Source organism: Colossoma macropomum, unplaced genomic scaffold (genome assembly GCF_904425465.1).
Source record: "Colossoma macropomum unplaced genomic scaffold, Colossoma_macropomum, whole genome shotgun sequence".
Classification (NCBI taxonomy): Eukaryota; Metazoa; Chordata; class Actinopteri; order Characiformes; family Serrasalmidae; genus Colossoma; species Colossoma macropomum.
The window spans coordinates 8,295,388-8,315,720 of record NW_023494788.1 but is presented as its reverse complement, the minus strand read 5'-3'; the positions used below and the strand labels follow the sequence as shown (position 1 = coordinate 8,315,720).

The following is a 20,333-nucleotide window of genomic DNA, read 5'->3' as shown; positions in this document are numbered from 1 at the left end:
GAAGAGGTGATGAAACACAGTGGGAAACATCCCCCCGTCCCAACTTTTTTGAAACGTGTTGTTGGCATCAAATTCTAAATGAGCATATATTTTTCAAAAAACAATAAAATTTCTCAGTTTTAACATTTGATTTGTTGTCTTTGTGAAATATAGGGATTAAATGATTTGCACATCATTGCATTTAGTTTTTATTTACATTTTGCACAGCATCCAAACCTTTTTGGAAATGGGGTTGTACATTCATTAAAATATCTAACAATTTAATGTATAATATAAAGTAATCTCTCTCTCTCTCTCTCTCTCTAACAGGAGCAGGAGGAAACAGCAAAAAAGCATGAGGAGGAAGTGAGGACCCTGCTCCAAAAGTTGGACCTACACACAGACACGTCTCTGGACCACTTCAAAAAGACTGCTCTGGTGAGTTTCTGTTCTCAGTCTTAAAGATAGCTCTATAACATATAGTGTGACCCTGATGTAGTGCAAGAGTGTAATATGGCATGTGGTACTCCTTAGGCAGTTCAAACTTAAATCTCTTGTCTCCCTGGCGGAAGGCTATGGCTGGAATGCATCAGAGCTTTTAAATATAAAAATAAGTTACAATGTAAGCAACATCTTGACATTTTAACACTTACAGTTTAGTACCTTAGTTCTCATGTCACTGGAATTTATCAAACGGCAAGTTCAGTTATACGATCTGAATCATACCAGCTATTAGACTGACTCCTCGTATGGCTGCATTCTGTAGGAGCTAATGAAGAAGCCCACCATCTCTGTGCCAACCACGAAGCAGCTGGCGCGTCTGGCTGAAATGGAGCAGACAGTGGCAGAACAGGACACATCTCTATCATCCCTAACGCACAAGCTGAAGGTTCTGACTGCTGAACTGGACAAACAGAGACAGGCCACAGCTTCTCAGGCTAAAGAGCACGTGGCACAATTAGCCAAGTGAGTTTCAGAGCATGTGGTAAGCAGACCAGATTCGGAAAGCTGTTTGACCTGTTACTGCACCCAATAACGTGCCAATTCAATATTGCCGTACAGAGTGTTGCATTTATATGTCAACAAAAAACCATGAATTGGTCAGAGTATGATATTGGAAATACTTATGCATGAATTTGAGTCCAGTCCTTTCCATTAAAGGGCCCATAGCATGGCAAAACTGATTTTCCTCACAATTTAAAATAAATATTGTGTGAGGTCATATATAAGCATTAAAGTTCCAAAATTCATTAATGCATATATTCGATTTATGGAAACAAAGTTGCAAAAACAGCCCGTTTTGAATTAATTATTTTTGTGATTACATGTAACTGCCTACAGCAGGTCAGATAACCATTCCAACTATAACCTTTGAAGTGCCGCACTGGCTAACATAGAATCTGTATCTCATATCCGATCAACAGTCCTGGGTATTTTCAACTTGCTGTGTTTTCCAGGCTAGAGGAGAGGCATTCTTCCCAGATGAAGGCTCTGTCTCAGGAGGCAGAAGAGCTGAGATCCCAGCTGTTCCAGATGGAGAAAGAGCTACAGTACCTACGTACTGAGCTGGAGGCCCAGAAAGAGGCTAACGTGCGCTCACCAAGTAACACTATGAAGAACCTGGTTGAGCGTCTGAAAGCCCAGCTGGCCCTCAAGGAGAAACAACAGAAGGTACATTTCACTATCATGCTTCAGAAAGCACATGAAAAGGCTTAGGAAAATAGCTCTTATGTAACTGTTACATCATTTTGTGAGAGAGAAGCGTCTCACAACTTGACATATAAGTAATGTGTTTAGTTGGGTAGTCTTTGCTTTGGGTGTACTTGCATAAAGGAAAAGCTGGGCTGTCAGTTCATGTATCTTTGTCTTTGAGTGTAGGCTCTCAGTAAGGCTCTGCTGGAGCTTCGTGCAGAGATGACGTCCCACGCCGAGCAGCAGATCATTGCAAATGCAGCCCAAAAGGAAGAGTCCCTTAACATTCAGCAGATTGTGGACAAGCAAACCAAAGAACTCAAGGTCAGCACTCTGGAAACACATGAATGCATAGAAAGCATTTTAAAGTAAGCCTGTTAATCCAGGCCTCATTTGGATGTGCATTGACACAGAGAAAACACTAGCTGAGGGTCAATGTTTGTTTATGCAACCGATCCCCCCAAAAGTGAACCTTCTTTCGGTGTCTGTGAGTTACATGTACTTACTTTGTACAAATATGCCTTTGCTGTCAGGCCCATGTGAAGGAGCTGAGTGAGGAGTTACAGGGCTGGAAGGAGAATGTGAGAGCGGCCAAAACTCGAGAGAGCTCTCTGAAGGAGGAGGTAGAGAACCTCAACAAGGAGCTGCAAAAGAGTCAGAAGAGCCAGAGCAGGCTGCAGAGTGAGAGGGACACTCTGGAAGAGCAGCTGGAGGAGCTCAAGCAGAAAGTCAAGAGACTCAGCAGTGGCTTGCAGGTCAGGCAGAATACCATTGCTTATCGTCATACCCATGGCCTGATCTATCCAAAAAACTAGCACGCTTTATCATCCTGTAGCTACTTAAAAATACAAACAGCTATTTCTGACAGTGCCTCAGAGAACCAGTGATTCTCTAAGAATGCCATTGGAGGCAAAGGCATCAGGGGAATCCCAAAAGTGACAGCCCGTTTACATGGGGTCTGCTAGTACAGTGGCTCCCTTTTACAGCAGTAAATATGTCTAGACAACGCTCTGCTATTCATCATTCTTTCTTTCCTCTGTGACTTTTCTAAGGGTCTGAGTCTTCTAAGGCTTCTAGAAAGAGATTTTTTGTATCAATTGAATACTAATGCGGGAAAAAATCCAAAAGTGTATTTCTGCCAATGTCAAGGCAGTAAGCTATCTGTATCATTATGTATGCCATTTATCTCTACATCATCATCTGTATATGTTAATACAAAAATGCATGTGTGTTACAGGGTCAAGCTGAAAGTGAAGTTAAGGGCCCCTCTGTAGAGGCTCTGCAGAAGAAGATCCGCAAGCTGGAGTCTGAGCTGGACAAGAAGAGTGTATCAGAGCCTGCAGAAAGAAAGACCACGGTGAAGGATGACAAGGTGAGCACGCAAAGTAATTCTAATCACCTGTCAGGTGAGGGTGCACATACCTTTTAATGGTAAAATTCAGCATGTAAAATATGTATAAATATATAAATAATGTATATTTTGGTGATTAGGTGTTCAAAATAGTTAAATAAACACAACCTTTTCAAAAGAAAATTTTTATGCTAATGTTAATACACAGTTACATTATATTTTATAATATATATTTAACTCAAAATAAATCATTTTAATCAGGCAAATGTTTGGACACCCTTCTAGCTGTAAAGTCACAATTTAACTCAATAGATCTTTATTGACCCCTTGCACAATCACTATTTTACTTTTTTCTATTTTTATTTTGTTTGGGGCAAAGGTTATGTATGTTCTTTTCACTTCAAAAATCAACAAAAAAAGGTGCCCAAACTTTTGCATACAACTGAATATCACAAGAATTAACATATCACAAGAATTGTAGACAACATATTCTAAGAAAAATATTCACTTTTAACTACAAGCAGTTTTGCAGATAATGTGTTGGTTTCTGTCCTAGCAGTCCTCTAAAGAAGAACTGGTGAGGTGGGAGGAGGGTAAAAAGTGGCAGGCCAGGATGGAGAAAGTCCGGAACATTTTGAAAGAGAAGGAGAAAGAAACAGACTCCCTCTCCAGACAGCTGTCTACCCTGAAAGAGCTCTATGGAAGGTCACAAACAAGATACCATATCCCACTTCATTTTAATTTGAAATACGTAAATATCTGATGATGAAAATTATGTAAAATTGGACTTTAACACTGCTGGTGCTTTTCCTTATGCTGTGCAGGCTGGAGCAAGAGAAGGTGGGCCTGCAGAAGAAGCTGAAAAGTCGTGGAGTGACAGCTGATCAGGTGGTAGGTGCACGGACTCTCGAGACTGACCAAGAGATCGAGGCACTGATGAAAAGGAACTGTGAGCTGGAGCAGCAGATTGAAATAATTAAGTATGTTTCACATTTTACCATACCATCTTCCATTTATTGGTTAGTTAAAAGATTGTGGTCTAATCTGTTGTAATAGCATTTGTATGTGATGTAACTAGAAAACAAGCTGATAGATGGGACAGTCACAGTGTTATAGTTTGTATTTGGGACAGTCACAGTGTTATAGTTTGTATTTGGGACAGTCAGAATGTTATAGTTAGAATTTTCTGTTTACTGTTCAGACAGCAACAGGCTTTACCTCGGGATGCTGCGATGGAGGACATGAACATCAGGAACCGCTATCTGGAGGAGAGGCTTCATTCTCTGGAGTCTCAGCTGGCAAAAGAGCCTCCATCCAGACCTTCTGTAAGCACACTTTTGCGTCTTTATTTACTTCTTTCTTTCTTTCCTTCTTCCTTTTTCTTCACAATTTCTCACACACAAGTTATGCCATAAAGAATAAAGAAAAGGAAACACTTTTCACTTATTTCACTCCTCATTAAAGGCAAAAATGGCTAATACTGTACAAACAGGGGCTGTTTAGCAAATAAGATCAGGCTGATAAAGCCTGTTTTACATATACTACCTATGCATGGCGTTAGCCATGCAGAACGTCTTGCTTTACGTTTTGCTGCTCTTCTCTCTTATCTTTATTTTACTTTTTCTTCTTTTCCAACATTTGCTTGCAAAGGATAAAAGTGGAGTTTCATCTTCCCAATTCAGCTTGTCTCCAAAAGGTGTTCACTCTATGAACTTTAAAGTCACACATGACAGTCAAGATAAAAATATCCAGTCTTCCACATTAAGCAACAACAAACCTTTCCATCCACAAGAACGCTATGGGGAGATAATAGCTGATAAGGTGCAAACAGTCATGGTGGTCAGGGAAACGCAAACTGAACGCGAGGCAGCTGCAGAAGAGAGTGGAGATAAATCAATCCCTGCAAAAGAGGGCGGTACAGACCAGGAATTGGGCGACCTGGCAGGGACAGATGAACGTAATGGAGATGAGAATGATGGGAAAGAAAGTGATGACAAGCCCATAGATGAGGCTAAGGTAGACCAAAAAGAGCAAGAGGATGTTAAAGATGACCAAGAAAGCCAGCCTGCAAAAGAGCCAGAAATAAAACATACTGAAACTGAGGAGGAGGAGCAGAAAAGGGAGACAGCTCCCATAAAGCAAGACTTAACAGAACCAGATAGGCCAGAGGAGGAACCAGATAGGCCAGAGGAGGAACCTAAGGAACAAGAACAGGACGAGCAAGAGCAGGGTAAAACCAACCAATATACAGAGGGAAGGGAAACGTTTGTGACTGAGGGAGAATCAGCCCTGGAGGAGCCAAACAAGGACTTGCAGGTATCTACAGAGTCTCATACCGGTAAAAAGTCAGAAACAGAGGGTCCCTCCATTGAGCAGCAAAGACCGAGTACTTTGGAGGATGGAGTCATGTGTGAAGAACCAGCCATTGAGAAAACTGAAGAGACCTCCATCACAGAGCATGATGGGGACCCAAGTGCTGTTGACCCCAAAAACATTCTTGACATGCCAGAGAGTGAGTTTACCTTCGAAGACGGTGGCCTTAGACCAGTGCCATCAAGAGCTGCCATGATTGATGGAAATAAACAGGGGAGGCATAGCAAAGTGAAACCAACCAAGTTTCCCAAGGTACTTGATCTTAGGGTGTTCCATCAAGAGAGATAACAGATCCTGAAAGCTCCATAGGCTTCCTGCTTGTGTTCCTTTCCAGTGTCCCAGAGCTGTGCATCTTGCCGTACTATAGCAGCCACGCATTTTTGTCAAACCCTGATCCTGAATTGTTATTTATTCACTTTATTCACATTAATTTGTTATTTCCATATTAAATGTGATGTCATTTGCTGCACAGACATCCGGCAGGGGCTCTGGTACACCATCACAGAAGGAGCACGAGCTACAGAAAGAGAACCTCAAACTGTCCACAGAGAACCTGGAGCTTCGCTTTCAGCTAGAGCAGGCCAACAAAGACCTGCCCCGTCTTAAGGTACAGCTAAGTTCTTACTCTTAAGAGAATGCATCCCCAAAAATGCTAACAGAGAGTGGACCAGCTACCTTGACCTTATTTGCATAGTGCTAAGTAACCTTGCTTGCGTGCTTTCATTCATAATCACAACATTAGCATTTATTGGATGAAATATTCCTTTAAAAACATCTAGGACAGGCCCTCTGAGGCATTTTAACAACATAGCTTGCTTTGAATATAGCACAAGTGGCACAATGAGGACAATCCTATTATTGTTCGTCAACAGGATCAGGTATCTGACCTCAAAGAGATGTGTAATGTGCTGAAAAAGGAAAAAGCAGAGGTGGAAAAAAAGCTGGGGCATGTCCGTGGGGTAGGTCTTAGTATCCGTCATCTCATCTTGAGGTTTCTATTAAAAAACATCTGTCGTATGCTGTGAGAGGATTATCTGTGTTGTTTGACTTCTTTGTGGTGCTGCCATCATGATAAACAGGGATTTGGATAGAAAATGCTTTCTCACAGCTCATTCTTGTGCAGTCTGGACGGAGTGGAAAAACAGTCCCTGAGCTGGAGAAGACTATTGCACTGATGAAAAAGGTGGTGGAGAAGGTGCAAAAAGAGAATGAGAGTCTGAAAAAGAGCTCGACCGCCGCGACACAAGAGCAGCTAACCACTCTGGAACGAGAACACGAGAAATTAAAGGTTAAAGCGATAGTTTGGCCAAAAAAATTATTTACATTGTTTTCCCTTTACTTTGAATGTAGATAAATAGCCAAGACATGTTTGGCATCCATATCAAGTGAAGTAATCTGAAACACACAGGCTTGTGTGGTTTCTGACACTGTATGACATATGGTTATCTATAAAAATGGACAAAAGTATTTTGCATAGCTGAAAGCAGTAGTAGTCATCTTGAAGCCTGAAACTGTTCTTTTGTCCATTTTATACATAATATTTATTTTCCACCAATTTTTTTCATTTTTGGGCAACAGGCTGAATATGACAAGATGAAGGGGAAAATGGAAGTTCAGCTGACATCAAGACTTGAATCAAAAACTAAAGGAATGGAGAAAATTGTGATGGAAAATGAGCGACTACGCAGGGATATCAAGAAGGTAAGACTTTCCAGCATTTGGCTGAAGTGTATCTAATTTAAAGTCGTCTGGATGTGTTAAAATAAATTATAACTTGGATTGTAAAAGAGGTAGTGTGCTCCAATACAGGAATCTGAGACTGCAGAGAAGCTGAGAGTGGAAAAGGCCAGTCTGGAGGTAAAAAATGAGAAGCTAAGGGCAGAGCTTGAGGAGACCATCCAGAAGCTTCTGCTGGCTCAGTCCAAGGGGCCATCGTTAGAGAGGGCAGATAGCAAGAGCTGGAAATCTACGGTCGTGACCAGGTACTGTAATGACTATAAATCTTTTCCCTTTTATTTCTATTTCCTTGAAGTATCAAGATCTCAGTCACTAAATGTGTAATATTAACTCTGCAAAAGTCAGAGGCCATCCTTTGATTTATTTCATTTCCAGTTAAAACAGCTATCAGGGACAAGTTGTTCATTTTTGAGCATCAGAAGGAAAAAAGCAGCATATACATTTAACAGAAAATTTGAAGTCTCAGCAACTAAATATGACATTAAGCGTTTCAGTACTCAGTGTGTCCACCCTTTGTCTTTATTATAAGCTGCATTCTTTTCAGGGTCTTGCTTTGTTTCCCAGAAAAATCAGTGGGGATATTGTTCCACAACAATCCAAAAAAAGTAACCTGTTTTTCCTGCAGGCTGTTTGAAAATAAAATGAAAGAGCTTGAGAGTGAACTCTCAAAGAAAAATGCAAGTCTCTCAGAGCTTAAACTGCAGCTTACAGAGGCCTACGAGAAAGAGCAGAGAGCACAGCGTACCATCATACAGCTGAAGGAACAAGTATGTTAAAGTGATATTTTGGGGTCCATTTTATATGAAAATCTAGCTATGTGAAAATCTGGATATATACGATTTTTGTTTGTTATTTTTGCAGGTAGAGCTCTTGAAAAATATCCCCATAGGAGCAACTACCGATGAGGGGCTTGCTGTGGAGTTTCAGTCTGTTAGGTAATGTTAAGACAGTGTAGAGAGGAGGTAAATGAAAACAGATAATTGTAATCCATTTCAAAAGACTCCCAAAGTCTCACATAATCACACATGCCGACATGCATTTTACAGACTCGCAAACAATCAGCTGGAGCGTGAAAAGGCTCAGCTTCTTCAGCAGATCAAGAAATATGAAGAGCAGTTTGGAACCAGCATAACTGGACCAGGTACCATTATACTGAATAATAATGAATGCCATTAAATGATCTGTACCTTACTCAAAGCTAGCTCACCAGACTAACTTTAATTCTCTTTCTAGGATACAAAGAGCTTCAGGCCCAAATAAAAGTAGCCAGTGCTGAAAAGAATCAGCTGCAGGTATTTTTCCAAATAACATAGCATTTTTGTGTTGTATTCCACAGTACTGTTTCACATTAACATGATGTGATAATTGCTCATATCCTAAGGATGAAGTGAGAAGGATGACCAAAGAACTGGCAAACTTTGACCCAACGTTTTTTGAGGAGCTTGAAGATCTGAAGTTCAATTACAATGTGGAAGTGAAGAAAAACATCATTCTGGAAGAACAGCTGAAAAAACTTTCAGAACGCTTTGGAGTACCAGTGGACATCCCGACAGACGGATCGCTCAGCTAACACAAAACATGTGTACGGGAGGGTGCAAGTCTTAAATTATTTTAAAAGGCTCTATTAAGACCAAACACAGTACACACAGTGTGTGGGGATGACGACTTTGGAATGTTTTCATGATTCAGTTATTTTAATGAGAATTTTTTCGTGGAAGTATATTTAGGTACATTGTAAATTAGCCGTGCTTTTGTAACACAAAGATTAGAGCGTGTTTTTCTCCATGCTGGTTATTTTGTGGCCTTATTAAGTACCTACAAAATGTGCTGTTTTACATTTAGTAGCTCTGTTATGTGTACAGTACTATAAGTCATCAGTGAAATCTGACACAGTAAAGCTCAGAGACTGTCTGTAGCAAGTTTCCAGCTGTTTAAATGCCTTTATTACAACAGTTTCCATGTAGGATATATTTCATATTTTCACTTTTTTGTAATCAGGTCATTTATTTACTTATTTGTAGTGATGGTGATGTGCTGAAGAACTCAGACGTATCAAATAAATTATATACATTTTAACTCTCCCTCTTAAAATCGAGAGTGAATGAATCCACTGTTTAAAGCTTGCATTACCATACATCATGTGCCTACTATTATTAAGTGCTTAAATACATGCACAGCGGCTTCTTAAAGACTTACAATAAGCAGCTTTGATCTCATGGTAACATTTAAGAGCTGGCAAAGATTAACATCATTGACCATATTTTAAGCACAAGGTGAACAGTATACAGGAATGTTTTGTATTTCCCTGGTCCACCTTAAATTATCAGTTTTCAACCTGGATGTCTCGGAGGGAGTTGAAATGCTCTCCGTTGAAGCCGGACAGTATGCAGAATAAGTCCTTATGTGAGTCAGCCAAACCCGCTGGATCATACGCCTTCATGTCCACATGAACAACCACAGGCCGGGAGTTCAGAAAGGTGTCACCGTTGGGCCATTTCAGACCCAAATGATGGCGATGAACCTGTAACAACAGCCAATATCAGTGGAACATACAGCTTGAGAGACGGTGTGCAAACACATACACCTACAAGCAATAGATATAATTATGCACAAAAAATTGAGAAATGACTGGTGTCTGGACAATCCCAAGACTCTTGACTGAGAGATATGACATCACCTTGATAAGAGTCCCGTCATTACAGTGCCAAACGATTCCCTCCACGCGGCCCTCGTGGCATTCCTGGAACCAGGAGTAAAGCTGCTGGTATTCCACCGGAGGAGTGTTTCTGACTCGCAGGATCCCATGGGGCACCAGAACATGGACTGGATGCTTCTTGCTGCCCAACCCTGTGAAAAAGCAGTAAAGTTACACTACACCACTGTTAATTTTGTCTTTTGCTAAAAACGTCTTAAGTTGGCCATATCACGGTTCCATGTTCCTCACTTTTTTGAAATAAAAAAAAGTTTGTTGTAGTACGTAATAACTCGTTAAAGTACCAAAATGTACTGTTAATCCCCCAGCCTAGGGGTCGGCAACACGCGGCTCTTTACTGCCCTCTTATGGCTCCTCAGCAAAATTAGATTTTTAGGTAAAAATAAAATAATCCTCCTTTGCAGTAAAATAAAGATCTATTAATAGTTCTAACACAGTTTTAACACTAAGTTAATGTACCCTATATCTGCTAATTCACCCTTGAACCCTGGCACGCAGACTGCTGGTCACAGCAATGCAGACAACAGTCTCACCTAGCTAGCAGCTAACGACAAAGCAAAGAAAAAGATTTAAGATGAACATTGATAATTTAGAGACGAATGGACAGACTTTTTTGCATTTAGAAGCAGTCGGCTGGTTTCCTGATATGTTTAATCTGCAACGAGAAACTGTTAAACACTAAAAAGTCATGAAGATGAAGTCAGTTTCTTGTTCGAATTTTCCCGTTCCACCCTAAATGGTGCCGCAGCTACATTCTGGTGCTTCAGGCACCATTTAAGGTGGAACGGGAAAATTCGAACAAGAAACTGATTTCATCTTTGCGACTTCGAACAAGAAGCTGGCGAATGAGAAGCTGACTTCAGCTTCACAAAAACTTGAACGTTGAGAGATGTTTTACAAGAAACTGTTCTACTTTTGCGGAAATGTTTCCTGCCAGAGATGCAAGAAAAGTGGCTATAGCGGAGCTAAAGCTTAAAGTAAAGCAAAGCATGTCTGCATTTTCGTTATATTTTTAGCCTATACTAATACATTAGCACATACTGGGACATATTTACAGTCAAGATGGTGAAATGGACATGAAATGTTGTGGTTCCCAAAGTGGTTTGATTTTTGTTGAAAGGACAAAATGGCTCTTCTTAATATTTGGGTTGCTGACCCCTGGACTAGCCCATACAGTCCATCTAGGGAGCTATTAAGCAAAAACAGCTTGTTTTGAGATCACTGTTCTTGGGATGTCATCAAAATCAACACATTTCAATATATCCACCAATAAACTGCCCACAGCAGTTTAGCTCTCTGCAATTTTTAGCCTTATGTCACACAGCCCTTTCAAAGGACATTAGAACAGCTGCAGGCCATCGGTTCCTATTTTCACACCAATCTGCTTGATGCTTACCATACGGGTTTCCATTGATATTGGTTCCAATCAGCTCCAGCGTCTGCTCCATCAGCTCCGACAGTGGTACGCTGGCAATTTCCAGCAGACCTTCATCCTCAGGGTGAGGCCTCAAAACTAGAGCTAATCCAGCTTCATAATTCACCACAGAGGAATGCCAACAATACTGCTTGTTGGTATTCTCCACTGGAACCCATCCTTCAAAGTGAAAGCAGTTTTATGATCACCTTGGCTTCCACTCAATGCAATATAACGTACATGAGCACATCTGCCTCGCCTAATAAAAGTCTTGATAACTTGACTGATTAAGTGATTAAGTAGAACATGTGAGTGCCCAGGACTGGGATTGAGAATCTGCTTGTGATGTGATCTACAACAGAAGCTTTGAGGAGTGTCTACATTGCAAAACTCTCTGTTTACCAGGGATATGACCATGTTCATCAGGCACTGGATGACCGTTCTCATGCTGGACCCGGTGTGCAGGAATCCAGGAGTCGGGCACAGCTCTGAAATCTTCTTCTACATTCCATGTGAAACCTGTCATGAGAGAACATAAACCACACCATCTGACCTTCAGAACACAGATATATTATCTGGCAATCTACTACAGATGGGCAATATGATGACCATTTATACATAAATTATGACAAACTTTATATCATGTATATGGTCAGTTCTAGAAAAACGAAACAACTGCATGCACCATAAAAAAAGACAAATTGTAGAGCCTGTAACAGCAACAACCAGTGTAGAGTAACGCCTTAAACCACAAAGTAATACATATCTGTTTGGATGTCGTCTCATTATGCCATTATATTTTTATCTTTAATTATTTACTCTTATTAGAGACGTCACAATACCAGATTTTTTTTTTTTTTACATGAAAATGTCCTCAAGTATCACAATGTAATTTTTGCCACATCTCCCACTATGCTGTACTACTGATGAAGAGAAAGCTGAATTATTGCTGTCGGAAGAAAACCTTGTATCTCCAAAATGGTAACTTTACAGGAAAAGGAAAAAACATACTTTACTTTTAATGTAAGTCAATGGAACCAGACTTTTTTCCCCCCCAAGTTATTTTGGGTCGTTTCTTTTAGCACATTCATCATGAAATTTACATGCCATGTAATGGACAACAAATTGAAAGGTTTTTTCAAATTATGTCAAAAACTGAAAAATGTCAAAAATGGAGATACGAGGTTTTCTTCCTACAACAATGATATGCTGAACTTTGAGAAGATGAGGTGAATACCTTTACAGGTCTTCTGAGAGTGCTGATACTTTTTGAACCTCTTGTCTGCCTGCTTGGTTGGTTTCCGATCTAAGCGTGCCCAAAGGTACGGTTCACCTTCAAAAGCAGACAAAATGAACTGTCTTTAAACAGCTGCATGAAAAAACTAAATATTATACAGTATATGAACAGCTGTGAGACAATTACTGTTTCCATAGTAACACTCGGTGCAAGCACAGAACTTCATCTGTTAACTGTTTCTAGTTGATATATTTCAGGCTGTCGTGCATTTGTACCTTTGTACGTTGTGACATAGCAGCATGTGCCATCCAGCTTCTCTGTGGCGAGGGCACAGTCGATGTCTGATTCCAGAGCCACAGGATTCACGTTTTCTGTAGCGACCACCTGAAATTGCTGAACACAAACAAGGGGGTGAATTTAACACAATAAAGCAAATAAAAAAAACCAAAAGCAACATAAAGAGTGACCATATTAAAGCCAGATCCAGCATGTCAGTATCGTTTTATTATGACTCCATGCAACCTGCCCCAAATATAATCCTGTCTTTAATATTTAATGCTTTGTTTACAAGGGTGCTGTCCCGATTGAGGTTGTAATACTAGTGGAAATACTAGTGACTATTCCAGTTCAGTGTTACCCACCTCTAGTTCAGGGGTCTGACTCATGAAGCAGGACTTCTTACTACCTTCAAAAGGGGACCTCCACTCATTTTTCAAAATTTCTATATAATTCATTCATTGCAAAAGTCGTCCAGTGTGGTTTGACGTTAAATGCTTTATTTGAGATAAATTTACAGAATTTCCATTTTCTTTGGGGACTATTTTGCCTTACAACGCCCTGTACGTACCCCTCCGCCATCAATGGATTTAAAGAAATATACCGTAGCCCAAATGCTGATGTCAAAACTATAATAAAACAATGTCTCCAGACATCAGGCAGCATATTCACACCCATTTACTGTAATAATCTTCTGTGAGGGAGCTTCTGGACGCATTAAATCCCTTAGACGTCTGGTTCCTATCAGTACCACTGTGAACAATTCTGACTCTGTAAGTTTTTCTAGAACAGAGCATTTCACATCAAATCACTCTGAATTATGTTGTTTACCTACATCTCAATCATTTAATTATGGAGAATTTTTTAAAATTCAGTTGAAATTAGCTTCAATCTAACCCTGGATTTTCTGTGTGGTAGGTTAAGTTTGGAGTTTGGCTCGTTCTTTTCTTGTGACATCTGTGGAGTCGATCTCAACAGCAGCAGAGGTGACTGTGCTGTTTTACACTTCTACATTATGTACTTTCTACATTTTGAATGTACTATAGTTTCTTTTTCCTTCTTTAAAAGAATGCACCTCCAGCAAAAGCCTCCTCACAGTCCATGCAACTGGCTTTCATGAGTCCAGTAGGAGGAACTAAGGAACATTCCCTCTGGACACTCCTCACCTGGCTTAAAGAGCCCATATTGCATTTTCCTCGCTTTATTTGAACAAAAGAATTTAATGTTTTTGAGATTTCAGTACCATTCAGTCCATCATTCGGGTCAATATGAAAACTAAGCTGCACTGTTTTTCATGAAAAGCAACACATTTACATACGACCACCCATCCAGCCTACAGCGATCCATACTATAGCAAAGAGAGTTTCAGACTGGTTTACTTTTGGAATATGGCATAATATACAAGTTAGTTCCGGCCACGCAAGCTGATTGGTTGAGAGTCGTTCTAACTACGCTGTTATTTCGCCATAACGTCACGGGTTTTTGCACAGACACTGTATCACTCCGCTGACACGCTGTTGCTCAGCAACGACTTTGACAGCTGTAGGAGACGCTCAGGCCATCTGAACGTTTTTACTTCTTACTTTGCGCACAAACAGAAAATGGACACTTTTAAGATCACATTTGACATGGAAGATGTCTGGAGATGAGACTACACTAAATTCCCAAACTGTCAGTTGGTCTGTGTGGAGCTGGAGAACGAACTGCCGGCTGTGCAGCGAGTGAGCGGAGCTCGTTACTCTGACGTAGCAACAGGCTGCTTGTTAAGGAACTATAATTTGGCGGAAGGACCTGCTGTCATTAAAACATATTGAATGCCGCGTTCACGGCCCAGTTTATTAATTTCTTACTTTATTTATTTAACTGTTGTATAAAAGCAATAGAAAACTCGAGGTCGTGTGTTAATCGCGAAATAACATCACGGCTGTGATGATCTACGACCAAATCACAGCCGTGATGTTATTTCGCGATAACACACTCCCTCTCGGGTTGTATTCCTTAAATATACGGTAGCCTGCTGATTTACATTTATCAGTCTTAAAGGCAAACCTCATAAGTATAACGGGAGAAACAAAAAATACAAGAAAAATGTAGGATATGGGGATGTGGGCCCTTTAAATTTCCAGCTGATGACATATGCCCTAAGACTGGAAGTGAGCAAGTGTTGATGCTCAAATTATCAAAGCATCTTTGCAATAAAAGCACTTAAGTTATTAAAAGCTGTAATATGTCTGTACAGAACGCAGTCACTTGCTGTGGTTAAGTATTACCAGTAATGTGATTTGCTTGAGCTGCCTATATGACTCCACGAGCAATCTAAGAATAACAATAAGAAGAAGAAGAAACTATTTTCTGGATCTCGCTGCAAAAATGTTTTTATTACCCCGCTATTTTCCCATTTCACCTTAAATGATGCGGCAGCTGCGTTATAGCGCCCCATTGTAACCAGGAGCCAGAATGTAGCTGCTATTCAATTTAAGGTGGACCGTCAATTCGAGTCAGAAGCTGGTAAATGAATACGAAACCAGCTTCAGCCTCGTGTGAAACACACTGTAACAGAAACAGCAGCGTGGAGGAAAAGCAGGAGCTTCAGCCAGACGTTTTGTTCTCCGCTCACCTGACAGTCTCGCTTTCTGGATGGTTCCTCTCTCACCTCCGTGAGGAAAACACAGGGGATCTTCCGCTGCACTGAGCCCAGGCGGCGCATTGCTGATCCTGCTCTTAATAACTTTAACACCTCAGTTCATAACATTTTATTTACCAGCGCTGCGCAAAAAAACGAGCCAAACTGAATAACTCAGCACACGCAGCGTTAGCAGGCTAAATAACGTTATCACCAGCCCATATTACACGCTACGCTGAATCTGACGGGGAAGCGACGCTCTTTACTGCCGCCTTGTGGTCCGGAGCCATTACAATAAGAATAAGATTCAACTGACATTTACTGAAAGATCAACTCCATATTCATAACATTAGAGAGCCGTTTAGCCTTCTTATCATTTAAAATAAATGTCAGAAACTGAATTAGTAGTAAGTATAAGCGTTACTAGTGCTAATAAAAAAAGAAACGAAAAGGAAAAAAAGAAGAAATCCCAAGTCAGAATAAAGCGATCAGCCACTAGAGGGCGTGCGGTACTGTGATGTGGCGTTCTTCCCAGAATCGTATGCAACAAAAGTCTGGGCACTCCGGGTAAAAATAAATAAATAATACATAAAATGTGGCCTGTGCTAAAGATATAGCACTTTTTATATTGTAGTCCTTCCCATTATGTTAAACTCAGTAGATACACAGAAATTGTTCACTAAAACTTGCTGAAAATGTCACTTAATTGTGTTCCCTGTAGAGAATGCGTTCACTTAGTTTCACAAAAATAAATAAACATGTAATTTGACCAGGGAGTCAGACTTTTAATGTTAGGTTAGTTTATCTTCTTGTATTTCTGTGTAAAAAAGTAAGTTACGTGTTCAACCCAAGCGAACTACAGCATTTAAATGTTCTAGTCTTTCATAGAAAACATGTATTTCAATGTCAATGAAACAAATGAACTCAAATCAGTCTGGCCTGCAATTCTATATTCCTGATAAGATGACGACCTGATTTCTCTACACATATCAGCCTTAACACAGATATACTGCCAAACGTCTACAGTCTCTTGTGCTGTTGGATAATAAACACCTCACCTTTTTATACAGTAACATGTTAAAATCTGTTGTAAACACATTAAAAGTCGTCGTACCCGCAGAAACTGTAGCTGTTTATAACGATCTTGACTGGGATCGTCAGTGTGAAGCCAGAGAAAGTCCCCGCTCCTGTTTCCCGCTCTGGGCGCAACCAAGTTTTTTCAAGCCGGGGGGAAACCAAAATATTTCAATGTATTATAGTATTATTAGTAATGCTTATTTACCATGGTATTTATTCAATAAGTAAAACAAATACTTCTTAATGTTTTATTACGGAATAATTATTAACAAATTATTCTTAACTATTGGGGAGCTTTATGGCGACGCGTGCCCCACTCCTGGATATGATGTCTATGAGCCCCGTGCCTTATTTTCTCTCAATTTAGTTTTACGAGGTCAAACAAGCAACTAATAACTACTTATTTTCTCCAGATTTTGAGTTAGTATGTCAGAATAATGTCAGAATGCCCTTTTCTCAAAAGCCTTACTTTATAATTAGTACGTCATGTATTTGTACATTACATACGTTAGAATGTTATTAGTACAGTACCGTTAATATGTGGAAAACCGATATGCCCAAATATGGGCATGTCGATGACGTCACAATGGGACGTATGAGGGTATATATATATATGACGTCCATCAAAGAAGAAATCACTTTTGGATTTCCACTCGATCAGTGACGTTGTTGGAGACTATTCGAATGTAATTCTTTGCATACTTTTGTTTATTGTCATTACTGAGGTGTGGTAATCATGAAGGAGAAGAACAATCAGAAGAAGAGTAAAAGAACCTTCCTACTGGAGGAACAACAGGTTCTACAGCCAATGGCGGTGAGCCTGGAACCCTGTGATGGTACACTTCGTAGTAAGGGCAGCAATTCTTTTCTGCCAGATATCTGGAAAAAAGAACCCCAGACTGTGAAGAAGCCTCAGAAGAACCCAAGGCCCAGAGCACCCACCAAGCTTCCGCCGCTGCCTGTGCAGACTGTCAGTGGAAACCGAGGCACCGGCATCAGCAGTAAACCTCCTGCAGAACCCAATCTGCGGAATGTTGTAGATGCAGAGGTCAAAATGTCAAAAACAACCCAGCAAATCTATGTGACTGCTGGTAGTAGGACGCTGCTCAAACCCCTGACAGCTTACCGAGCTCACTGTGCTGTGAGTGGAGGGATCCACACTCCTGCTGAACATCCACACACTCAGCAGACACCACCTGCTGGTCCAAAACCTCTGAGGCTCGTGTCACAGAGAAGACATAGACCCGTCCTGAAACCACTTGAGAAGGCAGTGCTGGAGCACAAAAAGAAGGAAAAACACTGAGCTCAAACAGGACGTCCCAGCAGAGACAGCAGAGACTCAGACTGAACAACAGAAAGAGGTGCAGAGCAAAGATCTGGAACAGGAGACACATGAGCACGTTGAGGTCTCCTCTCAGGATGATGACAGTGCTCGTGAACCTGATGTTGCTCCATCTGTAACTGAGCAGGAAGTTCCTGTGGTCTATCTGCGCCGGAGAAGGAGATCTAGGAGGACAACAGCAGAGCTCTGTGGGACACTTGGCATCAACCTGGACTTGTTTCAAACACAAATGCTCTGTCTGCGTGTGTCCATCTCCCCGGGCCTGCCTGAGGTAGAGGAGGACAATGAAAGGGACAGAGAGTCATAGCAGCAGAGTGAAGACTCTAAGGCTAGAGATCATCATCTACACTGACCCTCAAGACAAAGAGCCCAATGCCAAAGAGCCCACCTTCCATCATGTCTAACAACTATAGACCAGCAGGAAAATGCCAGCAAAAGAGAAAAGTAAATAAATAAAAGCATTATATCTTGGTGTCTTGGTTGTGTATAATAGGTTAAGAAGTATTATTAAGGTTCTGATTCATGTCTTGAAATGAAAAGGTTTGTGCAGTTTATTGAACTGGATATTAGAGTATTATAACAGACCGCACAAAATGTAAAAAGCACCAGAATTGAAATGCTTTATAAATATTATTGGAGTCGAAAATACTTAATTGAACTTTACTCGGATTTATAGTGGTATTGAAATTTAGTATTTGTATTTTGACACAATTATATTACACAGAGAAAAAATGTTACGAAGAGAAAAAATTAAATTGGCTTGAAAAGTCCAACTTATTGTTCGGCTTATTATTACTCTGCACTCAAAATACACACACACTGCTTCAACATACTCATTCAAAACACACACACATTCAACATATACTTATGGGTGAGTGAATTAGTGTGTTAGAGAGTGAGTGTGTGAGGGAGTGAATGAGTTATGTGAGAGTGAGCTTATCACTGAGTTAGTGAGTAAATATGTGTTAGTGAGTGCTTAAATGAATGAGTAAATTAGTGAATGAGAGTGAATTAGTGAGTGTATGAATGAGTGAGGGTTTGAGTGAGTGTGTTATTGAGTCAGTGTTTGGATGAGGTAATGAGTGAATAAATGTGTGAACTTGTGAGTGAATGTTTAAGTGAATGAGTGAATTAGTGAGCGTGTAAGAGAGTGAGTAAGTGAATGAGTGTACTGATGAGTGTAAGTGAACATGTGAGTGAGTGTTTGAGTTAGTATATGAGGCAGTGTGTGAGTGAGTGAGTGAGTGAATGTGTATGTAAGTAAGTGTGCAAGGGAGTATGTGAGGGAGTGAGTGAGCAAATGTGTGTGTGTGAGTGTCAGTGTGTGCAGACAGATAGAAGAGTGGTCACCCACCTTCCTCCTGCAGATCTTCTTTCCAACAAAGTATTGTTACAACCTGCATCTCACATGCTGACTAAAATAAATGTATTTCTCATGAAACCTTAAAACGTGCAGTATTATTGGAGTATTATGAATGAGTGAGTCGGTGTGCAAGCGCAACATTTTGTGAGTGAATGAGTATGCAAGGGAATAAATGTGTGAGAGTGTGGAAGGTAGTGAGTGTGTGAGTGAGTGAATGAAAAAGATTCAGCATTAATTTTTAGGGGTGGGGGGGTCTTAGAGGAGAGAGCTCACCTGCTCTGTCTGTTGGTCAACTGATTTGGAGTAACAGGTAATGGAATAATAATCTTTGGAAAAAATAAGTTCTAATAAAACTCTCATCATTTGCATTTTGATAAAGAATATTTTGCTTGTGAATTTTTTTTGAAACCTTTGGCACAAAATTACCTCCACAATCTAACTGCAAAAATGCGTAGGGGTGTTCTCAGAGCAACGAGTCAAATGACTTGTTTTTGACTTTGTGTAGATTTGAGATGCGCTTCAGTATTTCATTTATTATCATTTATTATATTTTATATAATATTTTATTTATAACTTGATTTGCAAACGATCTGGTTTAATTATTGATTCTAATGTTGCTCTTTACTCAACCTCAAAACATTAGTTTATATAAGCACTTCAATACTTGCCAAATTAACCTGAATATCATTTTATTTCTAGTCGATCTTTAAAGCATTTCATAGCACAACTTTTTGCTGAATTGTATTCTGTTCATTTCTGGTTAATGTCACAGCTGCTATTTGAAAAGCTTTCTTAGTTCAGAATTTGATATAGACTTGCTGTCACAATCTTCTTCAAAATCTGACCAAATGGAATATTATCTTATAGAAGTTATCTAATGTCTCTATTTAAAATTTTTTTTTAATGTGCTAAAGACAAGAAATGTGTAGTAACCATTAGTCGTACTATAGCAACTGGTGCTTAGCGGAATGAGTTATTGTGGAAAAAAAAAGTTTCAACCAATCAGATTGTTCCATCAGAACTGTTGAATAAAAGTAAAGATAAAAATTTTTTTGCCGTGTTCGATTAGTGCATAAATGATGACATCAATCATGCTTATCCTGCCTTCAAGAAAATTTGGATTAAAAACTAAAATTGATTTACAGACATATTCTAA

At 40.0% G+C, this 20,333-nt stretch overlaps 2 protein-coding genes across 4 annotated transcripts in view; one reads left to right on the top strand and one right to left on the bottom strand.

The window, feature by feature from the left end:
- cep290 (centrosomal protein 290) overlaps window positions 1-9,206 on the top strand; it is a 28,876-nt gene extending 19,670 nt beyond the window's left edge. For 2 of the 3 annotated variants that reach the window (XM_036568239.1, XM_036568237.1), the window contains 19 exons: window positions 310-417; window positions 746-945; window positions 1,437-1,650; window positions 1,858-1,995; window positions 2,205-2,426; window positions 2,909-3,043; window positions 3,579-3,727; window positions 3,847-4,002; window positions 4,224-4,347; window positions 5,868-6,002; window positions 6,268-6,354; window positions 6,519-6,683; window positions 6,974-7,096; window positions 7,205-7,377; window positions 7,758-7,899; window positions 7,994-8,067; window positions 8,179-8,273; window positions 8,366-8,424; window positions 8,514-9,206. In XM_036568239.1, the coding sequence (XP_036424132.1) occupies window positions 310-417; window positions 746-945; window positions 1,437-1,650; window positions 1,858-1,995; window positions 2,205-2,426; window positions 2,909-3,043; window positions 3,579-3,727; window positions 3,847-4,002; window positions 4,224-4,347; window positions 5,868-6,002; window positions 6,268-6,354; window positions 6,519-6,683; window positions 6,974-7,096; window positions 7,205-7,377; window positions 7,758-7,899; window positions 7,994-8,067; window positions 8,179-8,273; window positions 8,366-8,424; window positions 8,514-8,702 (2,688 nt within the window). In that variant the 3' untranslated portion in view covers window positions 8,703-9,206. The remainder of the gene's footprint in view (window positions 1-309; window positions 418-745; window positions 946-1,436; window positions 1,651-1,857; window positions 1,996-2,204; window positions 2,427-2,908; window positions 3,044-3,578; window positions 3,728-3,846; window positions 4,003-4,223; window positions 4,348-5,867; window positions 6,003-6,267; window positions 6,355-6,518; window positions 6,684-6,973; window positions 7,097-7,204; window positions 7,378-7,757; window positions 7,900-7,993; window positions 8,068-8,178; window positions 8,274-8,365; window positions 8,425-8,513) is intronic. The other variant, XM_036568238.1, reaches the window with a different exon arrangement.
- cunh12orf29 (chromosome unknown C12orf29 homolog) lies at window positions 9,098-15,642 on the bottom strand. The gene is made up of 7 exons (XM_036568240.1): window positions 15,390-15,642; window positions 12,772-12,889; window positions 12,497-12,592; window positions 11,662-11,778; window positions 11,242-11,439; window positions 9,810-9,979; window positions 9,098-9,653 (listed from the first exon to the last, which is right to left on the bottom strand). Exons 1-7 carry the CDS (start codon window positions 15,477-15,479, stop codon window positions 9,456-9,458), a joined length of 987 nt encoding a protein of 328 aa, XP_036424133.1. The 5' UTR covers window positions 15,480-15,642; the 3' UTR covers window positions 9,098-9,455.
- Window positions 15,643-20,333: the final 4,691 nt, after the last annotated feature.